The sequence below is a fragment of the Oncorhynchus kisutch genome, linkage group LG8, assembly GCF_002021735.2.
Source record: "Oncorhynchus kisutch isolate 150728-3 linkage group LG8, Okis_V2, whole genome shotgun sequence".
In the NCBI taxonomy this organism is placed as follows: domain Eukaryota; kingdom Metazoa; phylum Chordata; class Actinopteri; order Salmoniformes; family Salmonidae; genus Oncorhynchus; species Oncorhynchus kisutch.
This window is the reverse complement of record NC_034181.2, coordinates 64190276-64210521: the sequence shown is the minus strand read 5'-3', so window position 1 is coordinate 64210521 and position 20246 is coordinate 64190276. Positions and strand designations below refer to the sequence as shown.

The window sequence follows — 20246 nt, the reverse complement described above, 5'->3', positions numbered from 1 at the left end:
TATGAATATATCATAACAGCTCTCATCTAATATCTATACATCTATAGGATTTGACTGAGGATTTCACCAGGGTGAGGGCTATCTCACTGTACCTCATGGCTGTGGTGTGTGAGACGATAATGCCCTGTGACAGGTGGGGGCTTTGCCAGTGTGGCCAGGTGATTGGGTTGGAGGGAATGTCCCTCACCTGGGCAGGTGTCCATTGGTCTGAGGGAGCAGAGCAGAGTGCAGGACACAGCCAGAGTCTGGCTGGGGCCAGGGAGAAGCCAACATGGGCAGTGGCAGCAGCTGCAGCAACGTTACCGTTGAGATCAGGTGAGGACTACTGTAGGAGGGGACAGAGAGGGAGGGGTTACATGCCAGGACTGAATGCTGTACATGATGACATGTAGACAACCCCTACAGTTAGAACACTTCAACAGTGACAGCAGGTAGGAATTTGCCTCTAACTTGGCTTGATAAGGGTTAGACGGGACATGTAGTCTCTCTCCCATCTGTGATAAGAGGTTGAGTTGAGTAGGAATTCAACAATTCAGATTGAGTGAAAGGGTTTTTGTTTATATAACTACCTTACCAAAAATATATTGCATGATATAAAAGTAAGAGAAAATGTTAGAGGGAAACTATCAAAGGTTTGTGCTGGGGGAAAGAATATTCAACTGTAGTTTAGCCACAGTAAGCTAAGCCTCAGCTAAGCTCTTCTTCCTAATGAACACTAGAGGGAGCTGTTGATTATAAATGATCTCATTCTCAACTGTTATACCAAAGATACTGGCTCCTTCTTTTATCTGTGGTTATATTGGTGCTGCTGACAGACACCTCTGAATTCCCTGAATGAACTGAAAAAGTGACATGTTGTGGAACTTGCCTTGCATGATAAATAATATTGTGATGTAACTACAATTATGTCAAATATCGTCGTCATCATCATCAGATACTATGTGTGTGGGTGAGAGGAGTGGAGACTGGAAAGGAGAGAAGTACTGATTTGTTTGAGAGTGAGATACAATCATTTTCTTACATATTTGTTACTTACACAATAATATAACCGTTCAGTCATGGTGCATCCCATGAGGCACTGCGGCTTCGAGGATGTACGTGCATCTTTTGGTGTGTCTTTCCTGGGATTTTCACATCTCCAACCACCATGATGGGCATACATTTATGCAATTATTGACTATACAGTGAGATTGAGCATAGTGTCACTGAAATACAGGTAATTGAATATAAGACCCTATGGTACCCAATCCGATGTTCAAGAAATTATACCGCATCCTTGAGTCACATGTCTGCCCCATGCTTCAGAGATACTTCTCAGGTTCCTGATTGGACATCAGCGGTATCGCATCACCGCACTTTCATTTATGTTCCTTTATGTAAACTTTCCCTTGGTTTATAGTTCCAAGCCCTAGGTTACCGGGTGTTTTTTTCTTCTTCAAAGAATACATCGGAAATCATACATAAATACATTCTAAATATGTATGAATTATTGAAACCATATATCTCGATTGAATGCATTATATCATTTGAATAGCGACTTACTTCTTTATCGCGGATGGATACGTGATGGATCGGACAAAAACATAGTTCCGGTTGAGTTTGGGAGATCACCTTGAGCAGCTGGGTGTAAGAGAAATACGTCAGTCTAGCAGTTGTTCATCGAAGTAAGGTGAGTCTCGTCACAAGATAGCTAGCTAATGACATGATGTACGTTTGTTTTGCAGGACTTCTGTCACCAAATGGCCATTTTATACATTTTTGACGGTCTCATTCTGTGTTGCCAGCTGGTTTCTTTAGTGGCATAGTCCAGGCAATGGATGTATTCCCGAAAGAAAACTGTCTAGATAGTAAGAGGTAGTAGTAGTGGTCACTTTGAACCATCTTAAAACCGCAAACCATGTGGTGTTGTAGTCATACAAAGAATGGTGTCGTTTGTCAGTGACTAACTCCGTGTCATGCAGCTTTCTCAAGTTAACTATTCATACAGGAACTTACTACTTAATGACTTTTTCTGAGGGATGTTATTTGTCGTGAACTAACATGGTATCAGTCTAAAACATGTATTTTAAAGCGGGGAGAATTGTAAAATACAAGTGCGTGTGTCTTGTCTTGCGTGGTGGGTGTGGTTGACCGATGAACTTGGAATTCCATTGGCCAGTTTCTCTTCGCAATATCTTAAAATCCGTGAAAATGTGACGCAGAGATGGAAACGTGCCCTGTGGCGCATCAGTGGATGGATTGTACTGCAAATTGATGACTGCGACCATTCTCATGTTACCATCTTATTATTAAAACTACCGGTTAATTCATCAGATACCACCCAGCCTCCTGAACAAAACGGTTATTCGCACTGTGACTTGCAGTGGTCTGGTGTCCTTTTGTTAGAAATAAGTCTACAACAAGCACCTTTACTGCAGTAGTGTGGCCTCACTGACATGTCAAACTATAGGGCCCTATAAAATCCGTGATACGGTGGACGCAGACAAAAAAACTAATTTTTATATGGCCCTAAATATATCACAATGGATTGGCTTTGTTGAAACTGGGAGGAGGGGGGAGTCAGTGCAACCTTCTAGAAAACCTCCACTGCAGTGCCTGTTTATTGACTAGTCATGCATCAATACTATAGCTCGTTCTATCAGTTAGCCTCCATCAAACCCTGAACTTGGTCAGTTCCATGTCTCCCAGCTCCCAAATCAAATGGTCATGTAGGCCTTCCATTATTTGATTATTTGATTTTTTTTGATGAAGCCTGTCTAGATTACCTTGAACAATTAGCAAATTTCATATCCAATGTATGCTTAGTCTCAGAACTAATTTAGGCTTCACATTAAGGTTTAGTGCTCCTCTTAAGTCTGGTTAGGACTATTCCTGAGATTCTCAGCCATTGTTATGTAACAGATTCTTCTGGCCCAGAGCCCTGTGTAGGAGGAAATACAAGCCACCCTGGCCCTATACTTTACACAGCATCAGCCAGGTCACTTGAGGGAGCCGGTTTCTATTTTGGTGTGCTAGGGCATAGGAGCACTTCTCAGTAGGTGAGGAATCTTGTGTTATCAGTGGGGCAGGAGGGGCTGGGCTATACTATGTCCCAACATAGTGCATCTCGTAGGGGTGTGAGAGGCCTAGGTTATAGGGTACTGAAGTATACATTATCTGGCAGTCTGCATAGCCAGAGTACTGGGGTGGGAGCACGTAGGCTGCAGGCCCCACAGTAAATGTCTTAAATACTCCCACTATGGTGTCACTTTCCACAGTGTTAAATATCATGCAATAGCCCCTAACGGTGCACAGGGAGAATGACTGACTAGGCACCTCTTCCTCTGAAGTTTGTTCTCAATGAGGTGAATAACTACTTAGAATCCCCAGGTTGAAAACTCCAACTGACTCACTATTTTGCATGGCATACTCCCGGTCTCCTACTCAACTGCTATTGAGAGTTGAGTAAGAAGAAATATAGTGTTTTGGGGTGTAGGCCTACAGTGACTGCATCTGTTTTTCTGCATAGTCCTGCTGTAGCTGGTGCCACTTCCATGCAGCCTGTCATGCATAGTGGTAGCCTTGCCTCCTGCTCTTGGCTATGACTAGCATAGTGGCTACAGGTGCTGTGTAATGCTAGTCAGCAGCACAGCAGAACATGGATACTTTCTGCTGTGTAATGCAATGCAGCACAGAATGCAACGGTGTCACCCGACCAGTGATGTATGACTACTGCCACCCAATTGCAGCATGATGCAATGCACTAATCCCAGGCTAGCACTTTGTTTTCTACACAGACTTACCCTGTGTTTATTATTAGAATATACATCCACCATTTTAGAACCCTATGGGTGATATGACCTAGTGCTGCCAACATCGTTTACCACAGCACACTGTCTCATTTATAGCCGCAGTATCAGGGCACGCAGCCTGCTCCATGGATGCAGAAACCTGGACTGTGTACTGCAGCATGTTATCCTCGCTGAAGAGGATTTATTCCTGAGCCCTGCGTAGGCAGGCAAGTCACTCTACCAGGAGTTCCTGCCTGTCCGGTTAGCTCTGCTGCTGTTCCTGCTGCGCTCAGTGGGGACCGGGGGGGTCACACAGGCTGGACATCCTCTGGAGGTCTGTAGCAGCTACGTCCTTGTACGTCCACAGGAGGAACAGGAAGGTCTACTGGTATGTCACATAGCTGAATGACAAGACTGACTCAATGTAGCGCAGGGGGAGAGCTAGGCTTCTCGAGGTCACCAGTGTAGGTTTATAGGCTATGTAAGTGTCATCATGGCTGCTCCTAGGTTGTCATCTGTAAGGCAGTGGAGACATCGCAGTGTGTGAATTTGAGTGAAAGCGAGGGTGAGGGGCAGTACGTAGGCATGGAGAGCGGGGAAGCATATTTGGTTCCAGTGAGCAGTGCTGTTGGAAGGGTTTGGAGAGGATTGATAGCAGCAGAGCAGCTCTAAAGTTAAACCTAAGTGACCCAGATGCATGTCTTACTGGTGTGAGTCACTGGCCCCAGGTCAACCCTTTACATCTTTGTCACAGGCAAATGAATGGTGGCTCAGATTGGCCTGGCATGGCCTTGGACTGTAGAGCATCTTTTGGTGATCCATCAGCCTAGCTGTGTTAGTCACAGGGTAGGGAGGGTTTCCTGAGGAAGCATAGCTGGGTCATGTCAGGACTCTACCAGAGGCTGTAGGATAGTTCCAAACTAGTCCCTGTTGATTTCATGGGAATAAAATCAAAGTGACCATATAAAAAGCAATTGCGCTATATAGTGCCACTGTATGCATTTTGTAGCCTACGGAACTGTTTTCAATGTGCAAATGTTGAACTTGATATCTGCAACCTCCTTTTTAGTTTGTTGCTGGTTACATAACCAGCCCATCACATGTCTCACCCCCCCCCCCCCCAAATAAAATCACTGTTAGGCTTCCTGCAGGCTGCTATAAATAGTGTTTTCCAGGGATAAGAATCTAGGCTTCATTTGAGATGAGACATTGTATGATTTCTGTTCAGTAGCCTCTGTCTGGGGGCTAGCCCCTACTGTGTACGCAGTTGGGAGTCTAGAGAGCAGGATGTGACCGTGCTCACGTATAACACAAGGCTGCTGCCTTTGAGGCTCTGTCACTGAGCTGCTGCCTATTGGTTTTACTGCTGCTGTGTGGCAGGTTCCTGTCACGATTCATTTACACACTGAAGGAGATGAGCTGTGTGTAGGCCTGGTTCTATAGGGTAGCATGCTCTAAATAGTAGTGGGGGGGGGGGGGGGGGGGTCGATAGTTACATCAGGATATTATTTTTGACAATATATCATTTTGACAATATCGCAATATTATTTTTGTGCTAGCTGACTGTACCTGCACCGAAACTCCAGTATTTTTTTTCCTTCATAGCCTGTTCTCCATCCTTTTTAAATAGGGAGCCAATTTGTTTTCATAGCTTTTTTTTTCCCATGATTGAGCGCTTATTTTCATATGGGTCTCTCGTCCCTCTGCAGCTGGCATATGGTGAGCAATATGTTTCGAACATTGAATCGCAAGAAAATCACAGTATCGACTCGCAATACATATAGGATCGTGATAATATCCTAAGGTTCCAGGCAATTCCCAACTCTGCTGAAATGGCGTACTTGCAGAGAGGAGAATCTGTAGCCAAATGAATGAGAACAAGGCGGTTTTGGGGTGCAGAATACATTGGGTAATGCAAATGTTAGGCTAACAAATTTAGCCTCTGCTAATTCAAGCTAGGTGAGTAATTTTGAGGGGAAATATGTGGTTGTGCTTTGCAGTAAGCAGGGCTACTGAGGAAGATAACATCCCTATGCATCCTGCAGATTCTCATCTGTTTTTAAGTAGTGTCTTAGAGGTCTGTAGACTAACAGATGTAGCCTATTAGAAAGCTTAGTATTTCCTAGAAGCTCCACCTTGATGCAATCAGTAAGCGTGTTCATGTGAGTGTTACTCTATCATTTACACTGGGTGAAAGTCAACTCTTCACTGGTTAGTGTTTAAGCTAGTCCAGTTTGGTAACCCTGTCTTGTATCCAGGGCAGCCCTCCAGGGATCCCCCTTGTCATGCATACCTTCTGTCTGTGCTAAGTTCGCTATCTATTGCCACATTCCTGGGTTACAACACAACCATGGCAACAGAGCCCCTGTCGCAGCTTGCAGAGTTGCCTCGGGACTCCACACACACACTCAAAGTAGCGACGCTCCACCTTACACAGAGCTACCTCATTGACTTTTTTAGCTTGCCCTAAAGCCATGGATAATTTGGCCTGACCTACAGTACCTGTACAAAGAGCCTGTTTTGTTATACTGTAAAGACGGACACTAGAAAAGGGAATTGTTTTGACTCTTGAGCAAGAGAACTTTATGGTGCTATGAAGTAACCTATTGGGTTTCATGCAGTCCTTCGCAAAATGTCCCCTTGTTTTCAACAGCTCTGTATTGAACCATGTTGAAAGTGATCTGTCCTGGGTCGGAGGAAGTAATGAAAGCACTGTGCCAGTCAGGGCTGCGGTTGCCATGACTTGCAAACAGCTCAATGTGCTTCTCAGTGAAAGAATGCTGTGGAATGTTACTGTAGCCCAGGCTATATTATAGATCAATTGTATTTAGGCCCATGTCTTTATTGTCTATGGTGCAGCCTGAGAACCAGCAGGGAAGAGTTTCAATCACACTTTTTCAGATGTAGTCCTCTTTTGAATGGGTTCCTCATTCCACAAACAAACTGTTACTTGCACAGATGTCAGTTGATACAAAGCCACACACTGCCTCCAATAAGCTGTTGCGTGCTAATTCCTGAGGCTATGCAGTGTTGTAGACTGGTGGATCTAAAGTTGATGGTTTCATGAACCAGTGTGGTCCTCTGTGTTTAATGTGGCAGTCCAGTCCATAACCTGATAATGCCCGAGATTGGCGACACTGAATTGAGTGAACCGTTAGCACCTTACTGTCTTAGTAGTATGCCCTTCATATTACCTCGTCTCTCTCCTCCTCCAGGACTTCAAAATCTGCCATCATGCCTGGTTCAAAGTCTCAAGACATGGGCTCCGCCTTCGTCCAGACGCAGCAGCTCGGCGCTGCCATGGCTGACACATTCCTGGAGCACCTGTGCCTGCTGGACATCGACTCTGAGCCCACCACCGCCCGCAACACTGGCATCATCTGCACTATTGGTCAGTGGCTACACACACGCTAGGCTAGGGCGGTATCCAGATGGTCTTACCTTCATACTGACCTTGTGCCATCTGGGATATTCAGTAATACTGCCACTGAACACAAGGGCTGCTATTTTCAAACTCAACTGAGCTTCTGTAATTCGAAGGTTAGCAATGCTAACAGGTATATGTAAAATCCCATAGAAAATGCTAACGAATGCATTGCCAAATGTCTGACCTAAACTATTTGGAGGACAGACAGCCATCTAGCTGAAGATGGGATAACTAGCTACTAAATTAGTAAACCAAATGCACAACTGCATAGCTTTTAGCACATTAACTTAATAGTTAGAAGATATCTAGATGGCAAACTTTTAGTAGTTCCATACTGTAACTAGATCACCTGGCGTGTGCTGCCCAACAGTGACCGACTCGCGAAGCTACTGTCTTGTTGTGTGCTTGTAAACACCATGTGACTGGGGACTTCTGAGTTTCATAATGAAAAAATTAAGGTGCAGGTGAAATTCTAAATCACAAATTGACTGCATGTATTTACTTAAAGTAGCTACAAATATTTAATGGTTTCAACAGTATTGAAAAACCATCCCTTAGCTATTTCCAAATACCCCGGTATGCGGTATATCGCCACACACAATGGATGCTAGCTTTCAAATGTCTGTAGGCCTATACAATTTTTTTTTTACATCGAAGACCCTCTACTATAGGATGATGCTGTGAAATACCTACTGTATGACATCACACTGTGTGTACTGATGTTTAAACCTGACCTCTAACCCTTATCTGTCATAACAGGGCCAGTCTCCCGCTCTGTGGACATGCTGAAGGAGATGATCAAGTCTGGGATGAACATCGCTCGCATGAACTTCTCCCATGGATCTCACGAGGTGGGTTCCCTAGCATGTCTAGACTGCTGCAGTGGAGGATGATCAGACTGGATCCAGACCTAAACTTTATATCTGAATAGTAGTGAGGGGAGGGGGGGGGGGTCAATAGTTACATATCATGATATTATTTTCACTATGTATTGGTTTGACTCTCTATTTTTGCACTATTTGGCTGAAACTGCACAAACGTCAGTATTTTTAATTCATAGCTTTTTTTAAATGGGGAGCAAATTTCTTTTCAGTATTTATTTCCATGACTGATCAAAACAGGTTTCTCATTGCGCCCACTTGTCCCTCTGCAGCAGACATATGGTGAGCAATGTGTTTTTTAAACATTGAATTGCAATAAAATCACAGTAATGGATCATGATGCATATCGTATCGGCACCAAAGTATTGTGATCATATCGCGATGCCCTGGCAATTCCCAGTTCTACTGAATAGCACAAACCCAGTCTGTTTTGATGAGCTTTAAATCAAGTTTAGCTGCACCAAGGTATAATTATTTTTTAACAATAAATCAATACATTGTGTGTGTTATATCACATGACAATTGGGCTAGGGGGTACAATATCACATTACAAGGACCTTAAGGGACATGCATAGAATTATAATTGTAACAGCTTTTTTTGTTAGAGTATTTAATTGTCTTAAAATATAGTTCAATTTCTTTTTGTAAGAATGTGTGTAAATTTACGTTTTGAATATGAAATTTGGTCAAAAGAATGTGTTTCAACTTATTTCTATTGTAGGTAAAGAATCCATGCAATACATCTCTCCATAATAGTGTGAAATCTTCATGTGTTCAATTATAAATCTATTGATATCTTAACAGATTCCTTACATGGAGACAATGCCAAAAAGATGCAACACTGTTTTGGGTGATTAATTCAAATTGTGCCTTTTTCTAATGGTGTTTTTCTTCAACTTCTTCATATAGTGGTTGGCAGGGTAATATTTAGAAAATAACAAAATTAATGAAGTTCCTAAGTAGGTGTGTGGCATGATTCAAACTTTTTTCCAACAGATATTATGAATAAAACTCTTCCAAAAAGGTATGACATAAGGTATAGATGCAACATCTTGCTGAAACAATGTTTGTATAGCTCTGTTGAATGGCCCAAAAAGGGAAAAATACATTTTTCCTACTGATGAGTCAACAGGGTTAATGGAAGGTAGGTTCTGAGGGTCAGGTCTTGACACGTTCCTGAATAATAAAGCAACACCTGAGGGAATGGCATCTAAAACAATTTCAAGATCTTAAGGTGTTACAGGGATCTTATATAGTGATAAGAATTCCTTATAACTAAGTAAAAGAATGGTGCTGTGTGTACATGAGACCTTTCTCACGTACAAATAAGTATTAATAACTACGTAGAACAATAACAGTGTAAAGTAAGTCAGAGCAGATCTGTATGCATAAAAAATAAACTACTTTCAGTCCTTGAGTTTAAACAAAATAGGCAGCCATCTGGTCATACAAGGGGGGGAAAACTCAAATTGAGTTTAACTGAGTAGTCTGGGAAATTGTCACCCAAGGCTTGTTAGGTAGTCATTACAAGGAAAATGGAATATGGATTTCCAAACTGATGAAGCCTCGTCCTCCGACGTAGGCAGCATTTCGCTCATTTTGTGCTTTCTTGATCGTTGGCCACAACTTGTTCCTCATTTTTATGTCCTCCAGGCTGAGATGCTTTTCGACATGCAGACCATGGTTCTGAAGGAACGGTTTTCCAGACAGCATCCCTGTAGAATCTGGCAGTTGAGGATGATTTCCCCTTGGTCTTGAATCGTTTTGCTGTTGCCTCTTGCCGATGCTCAACGCTGACGGTATCACCGACTTTGTTCTTCTCTGCAGGTGTAACTTCTTGGCAGATACGGATAGCGTCGCACATCCTCATTCTCCACCTCGGGCATGAAGTAGTCTCAGGATCCATCTTGTGTATTACTGCAGATCAGTGACATTTATGGTAGACATTGTTATTCTGTTCCACCTTTTCCACACTCTAACTGTAGCCACTAATTTTCACATCCTTGATTTTACCACACGCAAATTCCAGTCTTTTTCCAGCCTTCGATTACCATGGTGTTTGCGCCTACCATTTTCTCAATGGCGTCACACCTGGAGTTGATGAGTAGGGACAGGGTAGCCAAGCTGTCAGTCCCTGTTGGGTTTTTTGGAGGGTGGAGGTTTCCACGGAGTAACCGGTTAAAGAGGGGAACTCGTCATCTTCAACAGACTTTGAAAGCGTGGGATTATCCGTAGGGCAAGCATATTTATGGCAGTTGTCTAAGAACGTTCCTCTCTTGTTTAGCAATAGAACAGCTAGCTTCTCTTTTTGTCGCGGCATGGACATGATTGGCGCGCAGCTCACTAAAACGTTACCTTGACCACTTCCCTGCTCCAATGTCGTCATAGTCTGTTAGACATGCTGCTTTGCAAAGTATCGGCTACCATCAGATCTCATTTGAATATGAGATGTTCTAGGTGCCAACCAGGGTGTGCAGTTCAAGGGTGATCCTGACCAGACAACTCCAAAGGTAGGCCCTAAACTGTGAGATGGAGCAGTGGAAACCTTACCTGGGGTAGCTTGTGCCACTAAATTCTTAATCTGTGCCTTCCTCTTGTAGCTTTATCACCCCACCCAGGGTGCAGGCCTGGAGCAACCGGTTGCGTCACTCCCACTCGTCACACTGTCACCTGCTTCAATTCCCTGTTCAGTAGAGGTCACTTACCAGGCCAAAGACGCTTCCTCTGTCTTAACCTGCTACACTCAGGCATGGGGCCTGAGCCACTCACCTGTCTCCTGGCCCTCTACTGGCTGTGTCATGGAGGCTTATCAAAATGTTAGGAAGGGCACTTCCACGTCTTTATTTATAGCTTCATGAAATTACATTTCCTCTTGCTGAAACTAGACCTGGCTTCGTCTGACTAGCTGCTCTTAAGTATATGCTGGAATGTAGTTATCTTGGTGTAATTTGGCACTGCACTATTGGCTCACTTTGATGCCAAGGCTGTTTGTGGTGATACAGTAACAGAAGTGCAGTATAACTGGGAAGGAGTGAATGGAAATGAAGCCCTGTGTGATTACCTACCAATTAAGTGCTTAGGTAAAGCTCAAGTTACGTTACCCAGATGGAGAAATGGCATGAGCCATCTGGGGCAGCTGTCTCCAAGGGTAGTGCTAGCACTGCCACTCAATACCATTAGTGTAGTTGTGATGTACATGTGAACAGGCAGGTTGTAGTAGCATATTTAACTCTTTGTAAACTGTTCTCTTGAGTAAATATTCAGACAGTATGACCTGGACAAGGTTTCATGTTAACCCCACGTGTTTACAATTGAAGGGTATTGCACTATGGTGCCTAATCTGAATAGGGACTAGGCATAAATCAGGGGTTGACATTAAGCTCTCATGGGTACTTGCCAATCTGGCAAGTTGGGAGCAGTTTTCACATGCCTGAAGATTATGGTTACTTGTCCAAAATGTATTTGGTTTTACACTTGCACATGCTGTAAATTGAATTGTCTTTCACTCCAACATGGGGGTATGAAATCAACTTTTTGATGAACCAGCCATAGTGTCTGGTGAATTAAAGTTCTGCTGAATATAAACAAATATTTTAAATCACTGAACTCTAACTTGCTTTTCTCTATCTTTCTGAGAAGAGGTATTCATGATGTGGATTATCAACTCTACTTTCTATAGTCAAGTGGATAAAGTGTTCTTTTGGCAAACTATACCTTCAATGATGAGGCTCGTGAGGGAGTTGCTTTTTCCACAAGCCTTTTTGTCATGGCAAATTTAAAGAAACTGTAGACCCACTTCCTAGCTAGCACACTAGGCAGCAAAGTCAAATGAAGATTCTGTCTAAACTGAAACATTTGAATTGTGAGGTGATTTCCTAAATGGAGGACTACAAGCGCCACTTGATCTGTGACTTGCGCTACTGACATGGCTGCATCTCTCATTGAGAGTTGAGACATGCCGTTAACAGCATTAGAAAGAGTTTAAATTCACCAGATTTGGTTGGTGTTAAGTGGTTTTCCTTGTTTGATTTGTGAGCTTAAATTTTGTGGGCAGTGGTTTTATCATTTCTATTATTTTAAACTATACAGAGGGTAGCTAGATGTTTGACCTACTGGTAACAGTTGTCTAGACCATGTCCTTGATTGTGGTCATATTTCTCACGTTTATGCCCTGATGTTGTCAGCTGATTTATGCTCAGTTGTGTGACTCTTTACACCTACACTAGGTGTCCACCCTCTGAGTTTTCCCATGCCTGGGCCATCTCACTTCATCACTGAAATAAAATATCAATGTCTGTCTGGTGCGTTGTTGCTTTAGTGTTTGTTAAAAGCCTGTTCAAAAAATAATTTCCTTTTATAGAAAATGTTTTAAAAATTCTATTCTGTTCCACAGTACCACGGTGAGACCTTTAAGAATGTGCGTGAGGCCTGTGAGAGCTTTGAGGCAGGCAGCATCCACTACCGCCCCGTGGCCATCGCTCTGGACACCAAGGGACCTGAGATCAGGACTGGACTTATCAAGGGAGTGAGTAGAAACAACCAACTACCATGTTCCCAGCACTGGAGGCCCTTTCCAATGTTTACTACACACTTTGTTGTACAAAATATTGAGTACAGATGTAGGATCTTAATTTGAGCCAGTTTGCTACAGCAGGAAAATAATACTGCAGCAACAGGAAATTAGGATTATAGTTAATAGACATTTTGTAGGTGTTCCTTTTTTTTTTTTAAGGCAAAATCAAGCCAAAAATTTTAGTGGAATTGCAAATTTCATAAGCCACCTTCAACATCAAATATACAAGGTTTACATTTACTGCATATTTTGGACTACTTCAAGCTTGAGATTGGTATGGTAAATTTCAAACTCCTTTTACTTCATTGAGTGGTTGAACACCCCCCCCCATAGTTGTGATTCCTATTGAGACTCATCCATGGTCCTGTGTGTCAGAGTGGCACGTCTGAGGTGGAGCTGAAGAAGGGCAACATGATCAAGTTGACCCTGGATGATGCCTATCAGGAGAACTGTGATGAAGACAATCTGTGGCTGGACTACAAGAACATCACCAGGGTGGTGGAGCTGGGCAGCAAGATCTACATCGACGATGGACTCGTGTCCCTCCAGGTCAAGGAGATCGGTGAGTTCATCTCTGGCTCCCACTTAAGAGCTGAATAGACTAGAGAAAATTCGTTTGCGGATCTATGAGCCCTAGAATCCCCTCACTTACTGAACCTTTGGGTGGTTAGAGGATGGCCAGATGGAGCTTCCTATTCTTTATAGCCTGGAGATGTTAACGCTGTCTCCTCTTCAATGTGTGTCCCCAGGTGAGGACTACCTGATGTGTGAGATTGAGAATGGAGGGACCCTGGGCAGTAAGAAGGGTGTGAACCTGCCTGGTGCTGCTGTGGACCTGCCTGCTGTCTCTGACAAGGACATCTCTGACCTGACCTTCGGCGTGGAGCAGGGAGTGGACATGGTGTTTGCCTCTTTCATCCGTAAAGCAGCCGATGTGCACGCCGTCAGGAAGGTGCTGGGAGAGAAGGGCAAGAACATCAAGATCATCAGCAAGCTGGAGAACCACGAAGGAGTTCGCAGGTCTGTGTGATCGCATTAAATGCACAGAAATACAAGCTGATTTTTTTAAATTATTTTTTAATTTATTTATCCTTGACTAGTAGAAATTGTGCTCGACTTGCCTGTGCCCAAAATCCTTACGTTCCGTCACTCAATTGACATTAGAATAAATGGCATACAGTATGTCTTATCATAGTTTGTAAACACGTTAGGAATGTTAAATCCGACTAGTACATCTGAATCCGGTTTCCCGTCCCCTGTCCAGGTTTGACGAAATCATGGAAGCCAGTGATGGCATCATGGTTGCCCGTGGAGACCTGGGAATTGAGATCCCCACAGAGAAGGTGTTCCTGGCCCAGAAGATGATGATTGGCCGCTGCAACAGAGCCGGCAAGCCAATCACCTGCGCCACACAGGTCAGTTTAGTTGTGATACCTTTAAAAAAATAAATCACAGGAGACATTTCTATTTCCACAGGCATGCTACAGTTTGTTGTGATGTGAAAGGTTGTGTGTTATTTCACTGTTGGTAGCCTGACATTGTGAACCCCTGTGCTTCCCACAGATGTTAGAGAGCATGATCAAGAAGCCCAGGCCCACCCGTGCTGAGGGCAGTGACGTGGCCAATGCCGTGCTGGATGGAGCTGACTGCATCATGCTGAGTGGAGAGACCGCCAAGGGAGACTACCCACTGGAGGCTGTCCGCACACAGCACATGGTGAGACATTGCCCCCTACAGTTACCCTCCAGTACTGTCCTTCAGTCTGGGTGTCATCAGCCCCGGACTTCCACCGGTCCTGACCTACACCTTATAGACCTATCAACAGCAGGTTCAGGGCTACTGGAAGTCATGTTGCTGATGACGTCCCATTCATTTCCACTTACACTTATCATGTTTTTATGTCTTATGTGATGTTTGTCAGGGTCAGCAAAGCAATCTGGATTCAGACGGTGTTATATTGAGTCATAATGTTGTAATTATCCATAATGGTTTGCTCACTAGGTTTTAATAGTACAGAATGTAGGACATGGGTGGAGAATCTGGCTGACGCTGCCCTCATTTCCTTCTACTCAGGCCTTTAACAGCTGACTCTAGTTCAGCTGCTGAACTCCTCTCTGGATGCAAGCAGGTGTGACTCAGCAGTCCTTGAGCAGCTGCCTATGACTTCACTGCAGCACCATGTCCTTCACACTCTTAAACCTGTTTTCGCCTCTAAGAATGCATTGAGTTAACTGAAAGCACTGTCCTACACAAGGACTGACATTAGGCTCAGACTAACTCTGCCTCTTAACAACTTCTCTTTTACGGTCTTTGAATGTTTTCCCTTAGTTTTTTTTATTGGACTTTGGAAGCTTTCTTCTTTTAATTTCCTGTTCTACGATCTCTTCACATGTGACTGTACAAAGCATGCATGTTATAACACCAGTTGACTATTCATCTGCCCATCTCATAACCTCTAACCAGCTAACTAGTTTGAATGAGCAGTCAGTTTGGGTGGTATGTAGTATCAGAATGTAATTCTAACGATATAATTACCATAGAATCATAAAAGCAGTTTGTGTTCTAATGCTGTAATGTGTTGCGGTGTTAGATGCCATAGCTACATGGACTGGCTGCAGTGGCCCATTGGCTGTGTTTTTAACGTGTTTTGTTCTTGTCTCACTAAACTGCACTCTGACTAAACCTACATTTCTCTCCTTTCCCTCTGCCTACCTCATCTCCTATTCCTTTCACCTTAACGTCCTACCCTCGTCTCCTATCACCCTTTCCTTATATCTGTCTGTCTGGTGTTCTCCCTGTCTGTCTGCTACATCTTGCCTGTGCCAGATCGCTCGCGAGGCAGAAGCAGCCATGTTCCATCGGCAGGTGTTCGAGGACCTGCGGCGCGCCGCACCACACTCCACCGACCCGGCCGAGGCGATCGCCATCGGAGCCGTGGAGGCCTCCTTTAAGATCTTGTCCTCTGCGTTCATTGTGCTTACTAACTCTGGAAGGTAGGCAGGTAGATGTAGCACGGCTGTTTGGGAGGGACTCAGGAGGTTTGTGAGAAGCCAGAGTAGGGAGAGACCGGGACTGAATGAAAGGGCATGGCACGCGTTTACAGGTCCTTACGGTCACAACAAACTGGAGATCACTGAAAGTTGACTCATTATAAGAAGAGTCTATATCTGGTAGTGCCTCTGATCGACAGCCAATGTTTTAGTGGTTACATCCACAACTCCGTAAATGAACTGGACCAGGAGTAGATGGGCGTTTGCCATGCCTCTCAGGTGCAAGGCACGCCTCGTGGTGGTGTGACTGAGTGTAACCCTCGTGCCCCGGGCCCACCCTCGCACTCAGATTGCTCGGGAGGCTGAGGCAGCCACCTTTCACAGACAGCTGTTTGAGGAGCTGCCACCCACCTGACCCGGGACCCCTCTGAGGCCGTGGCGCAGTGGAGTCCTCATTCAAGTGCTGTGCTAGCGCCCTCGTCGTACACAAAGACGGGCAGGTAGGAGGAAGACTGGGAGGAGAGGGACGGGCAGAAGGGACGGCAGTAGGAGGAAGACTGGGAGGAGAGGGACGGGCAGGTAGGAGGAAGACTGGGAGGAGAGGGACGGGCAGGTAGGAGGAAGACTGGGAGGAGAGGGACGGGCAGGTAGGAGGAAGACTGGGAGGAGAGGGACGGGCAGGTAGGAGGAAGACTGGGAGGAGAGGGACGGGCAGGTAGGAGGAAGACTGGGAGGAGAGGGACGGGCAGGTAGGAGGAAGACTGGGAGGAGAGGGACGGGCAGGTAGGAGGAAGACTGGGAGGAGAGGGACGGGCAGCAACCGATCAGGGACTTACAGAACATGCAACTCTGACCCTTAACATCCTGTTCCCCTACATTAGATTGGTGGGGAACGGTTGCATGGTGTGTCTCCCCCCCCCCCCCCCCCCCCCTCTGTGGGTGGAGTGTTCCAGGGTGGGTGGAGACAGTAATATGAGCTGTAGAAGGGTGGGGGAGTGTTATGGGTTGTTCTAACAGAGGCCACTCTGTAGACAGATCTGTAGATGATAAATACAAGTAGAACACTATTCATGAAGAATCCTCAACAATATTGGGAACACCTGCATTGGTAGAGCCATACAGTTTTTCAGGGTAGAAGGTTCCACAGTCGTTATTGAGTTATGTTCACTCTCACATCCGCTGACCCTTTTTGACTGCTCAACCGTGACATTTTCCTAACTATTTTTAACTCTCATTGTGATGACTTTGTTTGACCAGTCTAGAGTGACTGTCTTTGTAACCCCCAACAGAACCGACAGGATGAAATGTTAATTTTGACTGGCTTGTTTAATGTTCACATTGAGACATCCTTAGACTTAGTGTAGCCATATTTGTTGATGTCTCCCATTGACATAAATGCATATTTATTGTACTATAGTAGGTCCTCCACTAATCAAATAATTTTCCTAATATTTCAGAAATGAATTTTAAGTTTTAAATCTACCCCCTTTCTAGATTTTGTGTAGGTTTTGTTTAAGCTATATCTGCTGCCATTCCCATATCTGAAATGTCAGCAGGCCTTGGGTGTGTCCTTGGCTGAAGGAGTCTGAGCTGTGTTGTCTGTGTGCAGGTCAGCCCACCTGATCTCCAGGTACAGGCCCCGCGCCCCCATCATTGCTGTGACCCGTAACGGCCAGACCGCCCGCCAGGCCCACCTGTATCGCGGGATCTTCCCCGTCTTCTACAACAAGCCTGCCCACGACGTCTGGGCCGAGGACGTCGACCTCAGGGTCAACTTCGCCATGGAAATGGGTGAGAGTCTGCAGCCATTATATCTCTCTTCATGAGATGTAAGATCAACTGGACATCTATGATATTTAGTGTTCACCAGAAGAAAAGCTTGGTCAGTCCGTCAGCTTCCAGTCTAAACCACTGGGTCTCCAACCTTTTGTAGCATGAAAAATATATATATTACGTTTCAAATGGGCACACTAATCCTCTCCCCTGCAACTCTTTCGTGTCATTAGTGTTGAAGAGAAAATATTGTGCTGTTTTCTGTCAATATACCTGGTAAAATAATGAAGCAATAAGGCCCGAGGAGGTGTGTTATATGGCCAAGACTCCACGGCTAAGGGCTGTTCTTATGCACGGCGGAGTGCCTGGACACGGCCCTTAGCCGTGGTATATTGGCCATTTATCACAAACCCTTGAGATGCCTTGCTATTATAAACTGGTTTCCAGTGTAATTAGAGCAGGAAAGACAAGTTTTTGTCATACCTGTGGTATACGGCTGTCAGCCAATCAGCATTCAGGGCTTGAACCACCTAGTTTAATGGTTAATAAATCACTAAGGGGGCCCCTAAAATATTTTTAGTTTCTTCAAATTCTGTTTTATATTTAATTTCTTGGTTTTAGGTTTGTTTTTCACTGCATGCATTTGAGTCAACTCTGACAGATCCAGTTCAGAAGCCCAGCTCCATTAGCAGCATATTGTAATTTACAATGGAAAATGTGTGTGTATGCAACAAATGTTAGTGTGTCATATCACACCATCAATTCATTCCTCGCATCATACAGAAGAAGTTTGAAACTAAACTTATCGGAGCCCGTGTATCGAATTGTCTTGAAAGGGAACGATGCACACCGATACTAACTTTCCTTGCTAGCTTACAGCGTCAGTTAAAATCAATTCACTACCCTAGAACTTTGTTTGTGATCATATGCAAAATATGCCTTTTTCAAAGCTGTCACAACGTTCACTGGGTTAATCATCTTTCCATCACGACTCCCCCGCCGAAGTAACTGCATGTGCCTCATGAATGACGGTCTTAGAAACAGCTTGCACATTTAAAAGGAGAGTGCTGTTACGTTGCAAATGTTGATCAGTACAATAAAGTCCCGAAGGGAAGCCATCACCTGTAGCCCCAGGAGACAAACTGAAATCAGCCAAAAGAAGCTCAACCCAAAGCATCAAGTGAGTAGGCCTAGGTTACATCTTGATATACAGTGTCAATAGATTTTACTATTCACATAAATGATTACCGTGATGTAGTTGGATTGTTTTTACCCAAGTCAAATTGATTGTATAATTGCTTCATTAATGGCTGTCTCAAATGTTCATTTTTAAACATTCCAAATGTAATATTGAACTCAATCTGCCCAAAGATTTGTCAGGTCAGTGTTGTAGCCTAGTTTCTGTCTCCAAGTACCATTCTCTGACTCTGGATCATTTCTTGCTCTGGTATTGCCGATGCTGGACCTGGTATGGTGTTGACAACTGTGCTCTTTGTTTCTCAGGAAAGGAGCGAGGGTTCTTCAAGGAGGGAGATGTGGTGATCGTCCTGACCGGTTGGCGCCCAGGCTCTGGCTACACTAACACCATGCGTGTGGTTGTGGTTCCTTGAATTATGACTACCCTCCTTTCCCCTTCTCACCCCTCCACTGTCTTCCCCTTGTCCCTCTGCTCACCACCCCCTCTTCCATCACCAGGGCTGACTTGTACATCCCACAACAGTTTAAACTCACTGAAACAAACACCTGGTGGTGACTTGACCAATAGGAAATCTCCTCCCCACGACAATCCACTCCTCTCCAGGGTTCCCCTCATGTAGGTGTTCTGTGCTCCCCCTGTACCCCAATCTCCAGGGTATCTGTATGCGCCCACCAGAAACGTCTGTATTTATTCACACAAACAAAACCATGTATGACTCTTACATTCAAACCAGACTGAAAGGCTAGGTTGCAGAGCTATCGATCTGCGCATCCCGGGTGCTTCTGTTTTGAGGAGGAGGCGGGGCACACCTGCTGTACTGTAACTTGTAAACAAAACACACACTCCCATTCCTATAACGCGAACAAAATGGCGGCGGCCCGAAGCGAACAGCTTTTTATGACCCTGTCATTTAAACTCTTCTCCCAAACAGCTCCTTGTATTGTTGTCTGTATTTACATTGTGCATTGTATACTTGCTTTATTTACACTCTCAATCTACTGTAGACAATGTTACATTCTGTTATACTTTTGTGAAAGGTGAATTTAGATTCTGGGCATCCAATACCACATATATTTTGTCTAACATAAAGAAATCCTATAATGTATTGGGTGTCCATGTTAGTTTGACTACAGTTTTTGTTTTGTGTGTTGAAGTATTCTTAGCCTCACATTTATTTGTATTTTGGTCATATAACTAAGTTGGCACTTATGAACCACTGTATGTAGGCTGCTACATGGTTCTCTCAAATTAGTGCTGTATGAATTCAGTACTTTGAGCGTCTTTCAGAGGGCACTGGGGGGTGGATAAAGGGATGAGTTGGACATGCCCCCCCACAACCTCTTCATTCCTCCTGCACCTGCTCTCTTGTTCCTGTAGGTGATCTAGTGTGTATGTGTCTAAATGTCCAACTGCTTCTTTGATTGTGATGGTAGGGTGTAAGGTCTAACAATGTTAACTGGTGTAATGAGTTGTCCTTCATGACTGACTGGATTTCAATCATTAAAAGAGACGAGCACCTGTCTTGTTCCTGTCATGTTATTACGGCAGTCTTAAACCCAGCTATGCCATCTCAGAACGGCTTGCCTCTTTTGCTGTGTTGGAGCTACTCACCACTGACGAACTGTTAACACTAC

At 44.4% G+C, this 20246-nt stretch overlaps 1 protein-coding gene across 4 annotated transcripts; it reads left to right on the top strand.

Annotated features, from left to right (window-relative positions):
• Positions 1 to 204: 204 nt before the first annotated feature.
• On the top strand, positions 205 to 20130 carry LOC109895426 (pyruvate kinase PKM-like). Of its 4 annotated transcripts, none has more exons than XM_031830828.1 (11): positions 205 to 315; positions 6986 to 7161; positions 7957 to 8048; positions 12472 to 12603; positions 13027 to 13213; positions 13401 to 13671; positions 13916 to 14066; positions 14215 to 14367; positions 15478 to 15644; positions 17251 to 17432; positions 18918 to 20130. In XM_031830828.1, exons 1-11 carry the CDS (start codon positions 272 to 274, stop codon positions 19022 to 19024), a joined length of 1662 nt encoding a protein of 553 aa, XP_031686688.1. In that variant the 5' UTR covers positions 205 to 271; the 3' UTR covers positions 19025 to 20130. The 4 variants fall into 4 exon arrangements, with proteins under 4 accessions (XP_031686688.1, XP_020344676.1, XP_031686689.1 ...); XM_020489087.2 differs by lacking the exon at positions 205 to 315 and adding an exon at positions 1386 to 1669; XM_031830829.1 differs by lacking the exon at positions 205 to 315 and adding an exon at positions 1662 to 1707 and having other exon boundaries at positions 18918 to 20062.
• The last annotated feature ends 116 nt before the right edge of the window (positions 20131 to 20246 follow it).

Excerpts from the sequence above, each read along its gene's own strand:
- LOC109895426 (XM_031830828.1), top strand. The coding sequence starts at position 272 with ATGGGCAGTGGCAGCAGCTGCAGCAACGTTACCGTTGAGATCAG. Across the intron at positions 316-6,985 it reads AACGTTACCGTTGAGATCAG|GACTTCAAAATCTGCCATCA; the intron begins GTGAGGACTACT and ends CTCCTCCTCCAG. Across the intron at positions 14,067-14,214 it reads CAATCACCTGCGCCACACAG|ATGTTAGAGAGCATGATCAA; the intron begins GTCAGTTTAGTT and ends TGCTTCCCACAG.